General features: G+C 40.8%; 1 protein-coding gene across 4 annotated transcripts in view; it reads right to left on the bottom strand.

Moving 5' to 3' along the window:
- Nucleotides 1-12,201, bottom strand: part of LOC122560020 (pleckstrin homology domain-containing family G member 4B-like) — a 177,331-nt gene that overhangs the window by 20,280 nt on the left and 144,850 nt on the right. For all 4 annotated transcript variants that reach the window (XM_043710177.1, XM_043710178.1, XM_043710179.1 and 1 more), the window contains 5 exons: nucleotides 10,757-11,009; nucleotides 10,088-10,177; nucleotides 7,920-8,144; nucleotides 5,130-5,300; nucleotides 1,233-1,410 (listed from right to left, as the gene is read on the bottom strand). In XM_043710177.1, the coding sequence (XP_043566112.1) occupies nucleotides 1,233-1,410; nucleotides 5,130-5,300; nucleotides 7,920-8,144; nucleotides 10,088-10,177; nucleotides 10,757-11,009 (917 nt within the window). The remainder of the gene's footprint in view (nucleotides 1-1,232; nucleotides 1,411-5,129; nucleotides 5,301-7,919; nucleotides 8,145-10,087; nucleotides 10,178-10,756; nucleotides 11,010-12,201) is intronic.

Raw genomic sequence — 12,201 nt, 5'->3', positions numbered from 1 at the left:
CCCCCCCAGGGTATTGGTACCCCTCTGGTTCAGGTGAAGACCATCCCGTTTGTAGAGGTACCACTTTCCCAAGAAAGAACTCCAATTATCCAAGAATCCAAAACCATCCATCCTGCACCATCCCTGCAGCCATGTGTTCAGCTCCACTCTCTTCCTGTTCCTCGCCTCACAAGCACGTGGCACAGGCAACAAACCAGAGATAATAACTCTATTTAGTCTAGCTCTTAGCTTCCACCCTAGCTCCCTGAATTTCTGCCTTAGATCCCCACCTTTCTTCCTACCTATGTCATAGGTACCTATATGTACCAAGACTTGGAACTATTCCCCCTCCCTCTCAAGGATCCCAAAAACACGATCAGAGGGATCATACAATCTGGCACTTGGGAGGCAACACACCAACCGTGAGTCTCTCTCATTCCCACAGAACCTCCTATCTGACCCCCACCCCCCACCTCCCAACTATGTAGTCCCCAGAGACTACTGCTCTGGTCCTCTTCCCTTTTCCCTTCAGGGACAGACGATACAACAGGGACAGACGATACAAAGTCAAGGTGATTGCCACGTCATGTCTTTGCCGAGGATGTAAAGGGCTAAATATATATTTTAACTGGTTCAAAGTGTTTCAAAGTACTGTTAGAGATTATTCACATTATACTGTCATCTCAAAGAGCACAAGGTGCCATGCTTTCCATAATAGCTACTTTAAGTGACAATGTGACTTATCAGCAACCAACCTCATGCAACTAAATAAAATCCTTCTCTGACTGTCTGTTTCTTCCTCTTGACAGTTGTCATTAAGAGACTCACCAAATCTTCAATGAAACCAAATTTAGCTGTTTGAAGTTTGGTAGTCACATTTTTTTAATAAAAATGATGTGGTGGACCACACATCCTCGTATTAACTAGCTATAAATTTCAATGTGTAAACTGCTAAAATATCAATAATGCTTGTCCTGTTATAAACAACACAAGTGATTACATTATCAATTCACCAGAAAACAGGAACTTTCTTTTACAAATTGGGTTACTGATACCTTAGCCACAAAAGTATGCATCTTGTGCTCGCATAACATCACCACAAAATGCATTCAAGAAACCTTCAAAATACCAAAGAAATCAAAGTGTTATGAAAAAACAAAGCATACAACAAAACAAAAAAACACTAGAAGGAAAATGATTACAGGTCTTGCAGAATTCTTCTCTTTACTATTAATTCTTATTAATTTACTGACCCCTGTTTCTCACAGCTTGATTCCACAATATCTTGTCCAAGTCATCGATCCATGCTTGCTTTATCTCTGGAGTTGGAGCATGAAAGATATAAGTATCCCGGGATTTCTGCCTTCTGAACCAGATTTCAAAACACAGCCCGCTTTCTCCAGAATTGTGTGTCATTCCAATTTCAGATGTCTGAAATGCAAAATCATGGCGTATTACACAATGGGTCAATATTAATTCGATCGATTGCATGGCGATGCGTTTTAGTTTGCTTTGTACACTACTACATGGAAACTTATGCAGTACCTGTCCATCTCCTAAACAGAATGAACATGTGTTACATTTTTGTACATCTCTAACACAATGATACATTTTCCTAACAGGTAGAATGAAGAAAAATCTTGCATCTAGCATTCATCAACGAACTCCAGAAATCACAATCAAGGTGTCACATTTCAATGCCATTTATTTTTACAATTGCAAAACAACTGTTGCTCGAATTATCAGCAATTTATTTTCATGCTTAGTCCTTTGGATCAGGAGCCAGACCTTTAGAAGCTCTTGCAGTAGTCCCCTAATTGCCCTTAGATTTCTCCATTACAGTGAAGTGCCCAGAGAGTGAGCGAAGATCAGACTGGACAAAGCTCTCTTTTAGCAATTAAATGTCAGAATTGTGTTCCAAACTTTAAATGAGCAATGGTAAAGTGCACATACTGATTAACACATATTCCTGACAATATGTAGCTGCATTTAATCAATATACAGGACAGTAGAATGCTAATAAGCACTTCATTTTGTCAGGCATAAAGCAATTTGAGATCCAATCGGATCCAAGTTATGACTGGACTTCACTGTAACATTTCATCCAATTACTGCAGTAACAGATCAAAGGATATTCCACATTTCATCCTAAAATTATTTTCATTAGTCATTGCTAATGTACAACAGTTTGTATAATTGTTTACTTTGTTAAGAGCTTTTAATCTCTAACAAAAGTTTATTTGCATGGTTTTGTCCGTCTCTATCTAGCTATATTCATTTGAGGAAAAAGCAAATGACCTGTGTCCACATCGCAGGTGAGATCAAAGTTAAAATGTCTGTTCACAGTATAGTGCCAGCATACACCTTTTTTAACATATTAAGCAATGAACTCTGGGATAGCAGATTCCATTCCTAGTTTTCACTGATAAAACAGGGAATGGAGCAATTTGTCAGAATTCTAGCTTAGTTCCAAATGTTGAAAGAAGTTGAAAGAAACTCACAGATAGATACAAGTTGTGTGTTAACATGGATGGCAATGTGGTGTGAAATAGAATTCAGAAGTCATGCTTTGTTGCACACGGATTTAAACCTTAGAGTGATAGATGTTTTCCTCCTACACTTCCAAACTGAGACTGACAAATCTACAAAGTTCCATGAGCAAAAATAATTAAACTTTGACTAGGTATATTTGCTGAACAATGACATTTGTGACTGTTAAGGGAGACAACTGCAGCTCAGAAAAAAATAACACTTTGAGCATTTCATGTCAGCACCCGACATATGATGTGTTATTGTGAAAAGTATACAAAACATCTGTTACTTTGCAGAGCGCAGTGTGCCTCAGGCTTTGTAATCACACACCATTTTGCAACAGATGTAAAACAAGCTTCAAAATTGAGAAAGTTAATGATTGATCAACTGCCTGAAATGAATCTTACAGTCTGCGTTTAACCCATGGCTGTACCCTAATATTTACTGAACAGAAACCAAGGGCTGAATCTTACAGATTTTCTGGCCAAGTGCAAGTCACATCAGGTTGTTGAGGGGGAGCCTTGCTACGAGGCCGAATGAGTTTTCTGGCTGAATCTTAGCAAACCTACTGCAGTAATTTCCATTCATACTGCTCTTATATGTGTCAAGTCCAATATCTGCCCCATCTTATCACATGCTAACAACTCATTGCTCACTGGTATCCAAGAAGTGATTGACATCCTTGGCACAGGAGCTATCTTTGCCTGGACACACACTGTCCATCCATGGATGTCCTCTACAGTTGCTGACATTTGCCCTCAGAGAGGCAGGCATGAGGTAACTGGTGTCCCACATTGATGACATGGGCATTCATCTCATGTAGGACAGGGTGGTATGCAAGTGGGACCTCCTCCTCCCCCAGGACAAAGAATGCCATGCCAGTCCGGTCTGAGGGTTGCCACTTGGGTTAAAGAAGTCTCACCCATCTGCAGAAAGGCCCAGCAACATATGAAGGAAGTCAATGACCTTCTTCACTCCACCAGCATGAAATGCCACCATCTTCCCTTCATGACCAGACATTCCTTCCATCTCTGCTCCTGTACCCAGGTCCCGTCACTCTTGCTCATTTCAAGCTATTGCCGACTCACACTACCATTCACCCTGCATACCCACTATGCTGCCTATTGACTCACTCAAGACATTGCCCCTCACCTGCGCCAATAGTAATAGCCGTGCCATCCACTTTCATCTTCTGAAAACCTACGTTACTGTCATTCCAGGAGGAGAACAGACAGAAAGAATCAAGACATATGGTGCACTGCCCATCATTCTGCTTTTCACTCTTTTGAGAAGTGAACCCTGATTCGGACTGCCTAGGGCAGCCCCTGGAGTGGTACTGGAGGCTGCCCTTGGCTTATTGTGTCAGGATCCCCCAAGGCTATCCCTTGTTACTTGTTGACAACTGTGAACAGCTTCCTGGCATTGTTCCTGCATTAAGCAGTATGGCAAGACAGCAATGATATAAGCCCCTTTATCAATCTCTATCCAGCATATGTTCAATGACTGAGCTATTACAATCCTCTGAGGCAGAGCAGTCAAAAGATGCACGATACCCTGAATGAAGAAATTCCTCTTCAGCCCAGTCCTTGAATGGCTTGCCCTTACTTTGTGACTGTGTCCCCTGGTTCAAGAGCACTTCCAACCTCATCTCCATCCCCATCCCCATCCCCATCCTACCTCCCCCCCCAACCCCTCCCCTCCCCTCAGCCAGGGGAAACCACTTTTCTTGATCCACACCATCAAACCTTTTCTGAAATGCACACAGTTAAACCAGCTCATTCTGCAGTGCACTCTCCCTCCCTGCTCACAGGACAATCCTGTCATCCACAGGAGTTAGTTGGGTTAGTTGTTCTGTACTCCCTCTATGGCAAATGTATCCTCTCTTAGGTTCAGAGACCATAAGTGCACACCATACTCCAGGTATATCTCACTAAAATGCTGTAATATTGGAGTAAGATACTTTTACTCCTGTTCGCAAATCTTCTTGCAGTAAAAGCCAACAAGCCATTTGAATTCATTTCTGTTGCACCTGGAAGTTAGCTTTCAGTAGCTCCATAAACAAAATCACTTGGATCCTGTGGACACCAACACTGCCCAATCACTCAACATTTAAGAAATACTCGTTTCCTCTGGCCCTCCAACCAAAGTGGATGACCTCACACTTATCCACGTCATATTCCATCTGCCATACATTCAACCCTAACCTGCTCAAAGTCTCTTTGCATCAGCCTCAACTCACATATTCACCTGCTTTTGTGTCATCTGCAAACCTGGAACAATTATATTCTGTCCCCACATCAAACACATTGCTATAATAATGGTGTCTAACTTGGGCATAGAAATATATAAACAGGAGATCAGAAGTACCTTTATGAAATCATAACTTTGCTTGTTCAATCAGGATTTCATACTAACACATTAAGAAAGCCACCCATAAATTTTAGTTGGATAATTTTACAATATCTTTACATTGTTTGAAAGGGAACTTCAAATGTTTTCCCAGTTATCACATTCAAATCTTCCAAGCTGAGCCTTTGATAGGTTTTGTCAAATCTGTTTCCTTACCATAACATAGAGTAGTGGAGAAAATTCAAAGTCTAGAAACTGCTCATTTGTACCTTGAAGGACTGTTTATAAATGTAGATGTCATTGCTTCCTTCTATCTTTCTGGTCTTGCTGAAGAGTATAAGATCTTCAAAAAGGAAGACGTGTCTAAACCACTTCCTTCGTCCACACCATACGACAAATTCATCTTGACGTAACAACTGGCCCTGCTCCTTCAGGTTCACCTAGAAACAAGATCATTGTCATTAATCTTCCAATTTCCCCTGTTCCTCGCTTCAGGAATCGATTACTTAAAGTTGACAGTGAAGCTATTTCATTGTAAATGCTACGTTTTTTTTTTCAATTTGAGTTTAAACTGAATCAACCATCTCAAATTTGGATAAAATGGAAAGGGTGATATGATTTTAAAATGACTTCTGGCAAGTTTGAAAATACATAAAGATGTGCTCAGTGTATCAGGCTGTTGTCATGAGCCTAACATGGAAACTTAATTATGATAAATGAAATTGAGCTTTTGGAGTTTACTTTGGATCAATGATCAGGCACAGGCTCTCATGTGAAATATATAACACAAAGGTCGCAACTGTACATTCTGGTTTGTGCTGGATTAGTAGATGTCAGTTGGGATACACCTCAAAAGAGTAATCAGTTAGCATCTTCACTTTTGATCACTACTGATTGGACACAATTGAGATCTCCCAGTGTGGCTCCTAGCAACAGGTTCTAAGTAATGGGTAGTGCCTCTAGTGGTAAGAATGGCTGAACAACCACAATTATGCAGCAGAGAGCCAACAAATATGGTGGAGGCTTGGCCACTAATGCACTGAGACTAGAAGGAAGTTTCCAATCCTGCCATTAGCTGGTCAGGTGTAACTTCATGGCGCTATGTTTAACCAACACTTGGACATAGCTGCAGCGATTACAATGCAGCAACTGCAGAGATGGAGAGAAATCTAACTTGTGAACAACTCTCCAGAGTTCATCTCCTTTAATGTGGCTTTTGGCATCCAGCAGGGTGTTACATCTGATGTGGCAATGCTTATGCTATTGCTCATAAGATGCAAACCTAGCTAATGGATAAAATAGAACTGAAGAGACTACAATGAGGTTCACAGGCTTACCCAGGTACAGTGTAGAAAGAGGGTCAATGACCAGGGTAACACAGTGCCATTAAAATATGACAGTTGCTCTCATGAGGGCAATGTGCAATAATCTCTGTGAGGAGAGAGAGTAAACAGGTGAGCCATTGCCTCACAAGATGTGGATGCATATGGGAGAGATGTTGCAAGCTCTTAGGGAGCATGGTGGCACTGCTGCCTCATAGCACCAGGGACATGGGTTCAATTCCAGCCTCAGGTGACTTCTGTGTGAACTTTGCACATTCTCTCCTTGCCTACATAGGTTTTGTCTGGGTGCTCCGGTTTCCTCCCATAACCCAAAGATGTGCAGGTTAGATGAATTGGCCATGCTAAATTACCCATAGTGTCAGGGCAAAAGTAGAGTAATAGAGATGGGGAATGGGTCTGAGTGTGGATTTGCTGGGCCAAATGGCCTGTTTCCACACTGTAGGGATTCTGTGATTATTGTTTCCATTTGTGTACAATTGTTGAGAGAGTGCACGAGTGACCTGATGGTCCCATTACTTTTCAAAGCAAGGTATGCTGACAAATGGGTTTAGCTGGTCATTAAGGGAAAAAGAATTGGCAACCATCAGCAGACAACAGCAAAGCCAGTTTGAGATGTGCCTGACATGAAGAAGGTTACATTTGCTGCGGAGGATGTTGGAGCTGACTAGACAGGAGGAGAGGACCAGCAGCCACAGACAGGAAAGCTGGACTGCAGAGAGATGTAAGTGAGGAGCCCAGGAGTGTGGCTCCTCCAGGTTAGTGGTCAGTGAAGCCTCTGTCTTCTGCTGTGAGGCATTGGCAATGTTGAACAGAAGAGGATTCTCTCAGTGCATAGTGTGGAGCTCTTCTGAAACAGACAGGCTGCTCAACCATTGCCCCTGTATATTCACCATACACTTCTCAGGTGGCCCTTGTGGGCTGCCTTACTGGGGACAACAACCAGGTTACAAACGGATCACCCCTGTCACCCAGGGTCCATCCCAACAGGCATGCCGGGGCCCCAAAGAGCTGCAGGTCATGGCACGGGGTGAGGAATATGTACATCTCCACAGCTGCTTTGGAACTGAGTTCACAGCTGGGGGGTATGCCTTCTGTGGTTACAATTGAATGCAAATGGAATTGAAGCCATTACGGTTAATACACAAGACAGGCTCGTGCCCAGGAAGCCCGGTTTACTACATGCAGGTAATCACTGACCCTCCCCTGTAACTGTGGGAAACCTGTGAGGGTCTGAGCTCCTTGGGTCGACGCTGCACCACATAATCTCTCCAACCCATTTTAAACAGAGCATGTGTTTCCTCTTTGATGCAGCAACGAGCAGTTGCCTGGAGATGCTGAACAAGTGGAGCTTTGGAAGGAGCTGCTGGCACTGAAGCTTAACATCGCTGTTACTTTCAAAGCAACAGACATTAGTGGGGGGTGGCGAGGTTCCAACCCCCGGGGCCTCAAATCTTCTTGCAGCAGTGTACACGGTATGCCACCATCACTGCTGATGTTGTCTCTCTGATATTTGGTAGTTATGTGAGTTGAGACCAGTATACTTGACAATGAGTTTTGTCTGACTGTCCATCTATACCATTGCCAGCATTTGGACTAGCCATTGTTTGAGCTTCTGGATCCAATGCTAACCTCCCTTTTACTCTGCCACAGGTCCTAAGAGACTTTTCTAAGGAAAGATTACAAAACTTCACTATTCTAAAATGAAGCTAAGCTTACATCGCACTCCTGTATGTCGTCCATTGCAAGTAAATCATTCCCATGCCGAAGCTGGAAGCACACAACCTTGTGAGCTTCCTTAAGTTCCTTGCACTCTTTCTCCTGGGCTGCACCGCACTCTTTGAGCATATCCCTCAAGAGTAAATTGTATTTGCTGATTCTCTGAATAGGTTTCAGTAGGTAGGATGCTAGGTCCATCTTGTCACCCAATTCTAGTTGTTTGGTCTGTGACAAGAGAAAGGAGATGAGTTTAAAACATTTCATTGCTGATGTTGCTAGTACAGCACTTCAGAAGGAATCTTGAAATCTGTCTTACCTCTGTCTTGACTGATGTTACTAATGCTATGAATACTAAGCCAGCGAATTTTGCAATGGTTATAATTTTTTTAAGCTTGACTATGACATAACTGCAAACTAATTTCATTATAATCTTTTCAGTTCCCCATTAAAAGCAATGGAGTGGTACTGACGAATGATATGCTCATGTCCTGTCTTGGAAATCTACATTGTACCCCTGTAATGACAAAACACATCTACACATACCAGCGTCAGTGGTGCCAACCTACAGATTTCCCTGGGTTTTGGATAGCCAATGAAATCAGGCAAGGCATCATTTTTTAACTGGGAAAATGCAGTCTAATTTCTAATGGATTGAGATTCACCCAAATACTTCCCTAAAGTCTTGCTTAGTTGATCAGGCACTATTGTATTGCCCTCAGTATCCACTATGCCAAACAGTTGCTCTGAATAAGTCAGCCGCAGAGAAGCTAAATTACATGGAGAGAGTTGGTTTCTGGTCTATCTTCTCTTTGTCAATGGGACCAGGGAATGGGCAGACAGGGACACTGCTATTGTCGTCTGCAGCTCAGTGAGCACTTTCATGTGCCTTGGACCACAAAGCAATCCGATCTTCTGTCTTAGTCTTATGGGTGGATGATCAAATAGTACCAAGGGTTTCCCATTTAGAGCAGGGTTTTGCAAATTTCCCCTGCTCATTCAATATAGAAACAGCATGTAGTATTCAGGAAGCGGTCACCTTTCTGGCATGAATCAGATGCACAGCACCAGAGGAAGTAGTATCTGCGCACAGTCATCTTTCACCGCATTGCTGAGGGGAAATTGTTAACAAACATAATACCACAACTTCACAGCAAGAGTGCAAAACTCACTTTCATTTTCAAAAAATCCAGATTTCTAACATCCAGAATTTGTAGTTTCGTTTAGCCTCACACAATGATGTTTGCCATCTCTTTTGGTGAACATAGTACAATAATGTGCAGTGTCTTCCTTGTAAAATAAGATACTCAAAGGGTATTGGAGAGATGGGTAAGTGGAGTCAAGACATGATCAGACCTTGTCAAATGTCAGAACAGGTTCAAGTAGCCAAATGGCCTACTTCTGTTTCTACTTTCTATGTTCATACAATAATAAAGCAGTATTTTATGCTTTAGAAAGAATTTTGCTGCTCTCGTTATGGTTAAGGCACAGAATGTTATAAGTCAAATATCTGTATATGTCTGCCAGATTACTATTGCTCTTATTGCCTTTCTTTTCTTAAAAAGGATGGAAGGAAAAATGCCTTGAGGCATTTTCAGGAGATGTGCTGAAGTGCTTTGTGATGCCACTCTTTTTTGCTTATCGATACACCGATGGGATTAGCAAAATTCTGGGAGCAGACCTTCTGCCCAGAGAAGGGCAAGGTTAGTAGGGATGCTGCAAGCATTCAAAAAAAGGTGAGAAGAGTAACTTTTAAAAGAATGTGAAAAATCAACATGATACCTTTGAATCCAAGCTTCATGAAAGTCCTAAATGCAGTGGGTTTTTGAGAGTCAAGTCAGTGTCAAATTAGCAATCTTTCATACAGCTAACAATTATAATTTGCAGTATCTATGAAAATAATTTCTCAGTGGTGTTCCTATGGATATTAGGAATGTTAGATCACTCTTGACCCTATTGAATAGTGGAGCAGGCTTGAGACCCAAATAGTCTACCCCTGTTCCTAATCTTACTGTCTGATACAGAGGAGCTTAATACAGCTAGTATGACACATGAGGTTGAAACAATTCTTGGGAAACATGGGTTGAGGGTGTCAGGAAACAAGAAATTCAACCTTAATAAAAACATTTTTTAGTGCTCTGCAATACTCCAAGTCTAATTGAACTACATACTCTGAAGAAGCTGTTTCCATGGCTACTGAGTAGGAAATCTGAACGTGGTTTGTTCTTGCTGTATAATGCGTAAAGTCCAAACTGTTCCTCCTAGAATGAAAGATTCTAAGATGAAAACACTTATTAAAAATGAAGCAATCTCTCGGATTCATTTATTCCACTTAACAGGAAATTCTCAACTTCATAATCATACATCCATCAGTTTTGTTTCAAAATTTATTTTAAATTTCTATTTTTCAGAACATATGCTTGGACTGGAGGTTTAATTCAAGATTCAATTCATGAAAGCAAATTAAGCAATCATATTACAAAAGATTTACTGTGTTTTCCTGTTGTCAGCATTGTTCTAATTTAGTACAGTCTGAAAGAGTCTAGAAATAGGGCCGGCAGGACATTGCAGCAGCAATCGAAACTACTGAAAAACACCATCCAAAGAAAATTAAAATACTAAAGGAAATCTACATTTCTGAAGCAATAATAGCAATACACTTCACAGTTTGATTCACGAATAGAGAAAAGATAGTAAAGGAATCCGGGAGAAGAGTAAAAAGGTAGATAGAAGTTAGGATGTGGGTTAGGAAATGTATGTTTATGTCGATGAATGATGCTTTAGGAAGTCAACTTGTAAGCATAGAAACAGAAATAAAGCAAATCTTGTTACCAACTCACATGTCTGAGGAAGCAGCCTCCTACTCTAACAGGATCTTTTGCACATTTCTCCAACTCTTTCAGGAAGTAATGGCTGTGGAAATCGTACAATTTCTCCAGGTTTCCAAATATAGCACCTCGCTGTCCCCGTAGATCCTGGGGCAGGTCGGTGCGTTCCATCTCAGGGAAGTAGTGGTTAACAATATAACCAAGGGAGCGGACATACTCTCTCTCGGTGATTAAAATCTCTTCCATAATATGCTGCATCTTATTACTTAGAATTTGCAGGAAACAAACAGAAAGCAAAAATAAGTCTAAAACAAAGCTCAAGAATCAATAGTTAAATTGTTAATAATACTAAAAAACCATAACTTCAAAATATGTTTGGACACAGATGTTAACTTTGCCAATTAAAACCTCATTGTTGAGGATGTGCATTTTAAGAATGAAGCATGTGATTATCAGTGTATTGAAGACCTTTCCATTTAAAGTACCTAATGTCTATGCATTTTGTCCTTTCAACCTTTCAGATCAGAATGTGCTTGCCACAGTGATAGAAACTGGGAATTTAAAACAGAAAGTGGAATAAAGTAAAGTGCTCAAAGGATAGAAACCTTCCCAGATGGGGAGGGATAACAGTGATATTGGGTGAAAGAGAACAATAAATTGTAAAAGAAAGATCTCAAACCTCGCTTTAAATTTCTCTACAAATTTGATATGTTCCCTCCTCCATAGACAATTGTAAATCTCAACTCACCCTTGAATTCCTATAGACTGATACATGTTCATATCCAGTCTTGAACATATTGAACTTTCAGTCAGTAACAGTCATTCAGTGCTCAATATGATCACATTATGCTCTTCTGAACTTGGGTTTGGCCCACATAACCCTGGATCTACATCCCAAGATTTAGTTAGTATACGGGTGCCTTTCCTTTAGAGTTTTGATAGCCATTTTTTTTTCAGATTCCCAAGATTACTCTAATTTTTTCCAGAATCCCAACAACTGTAACATTCCCATACATTTAACAGTTTTGAGTGCTTCAAACGTTTTGACATATCATTGTGATGGGGAAAGCAACATGACTTGTATCACACATAGCAACAGATGCACAGCCTCAAAATTATCCAGTTCCAGAGTGCTAGCTTAGCAGTTTAAAGAACATTGCTAGGTAGTCCTTAGAGCTAAATGTTCACCCAATGTTCCTTAGCTGTAAAATGTGCCACTTAAATATATGCAATTATGATTGGCTGAACACAATTACCGAAAGTGAAGTGGTATTCACTTTCAAATTATAATCCTCAATATTAGTCAAATAAGTATCAAATAAGTTCATATGAAAGCAAAGCAATAACTTAAAAAAAATCATGGTCATAATGCAAGCATCTTTGCCAAGAATCAGATTTGTTACCAATTCCAAACTGCCTTCAAATGGTGTTGGTGAGTCACCTGTTGTGTTATTGAT

The sequence above is a fragment of the Chiloscyllium plagiosum genome, chromosome 20 (genome assembly GCF_004010195.1).
Source record: "Chiloscyllium plagiosum isolate BGI_BamShark_2017 chromosome 20, ASM401019v2, whole genome shotgun sequence".
Taxonomy (NCBI): Eukaryota; Metazoa; Chordata; class Chondrichthyes; order Orectolobiformes; family Hemiscylliidae; genus Chiloscyllium; species Chiloscyllium plagiosum.
This window is presented reverse-complemented; position numbering and strand designations above follow the sequence as displayed.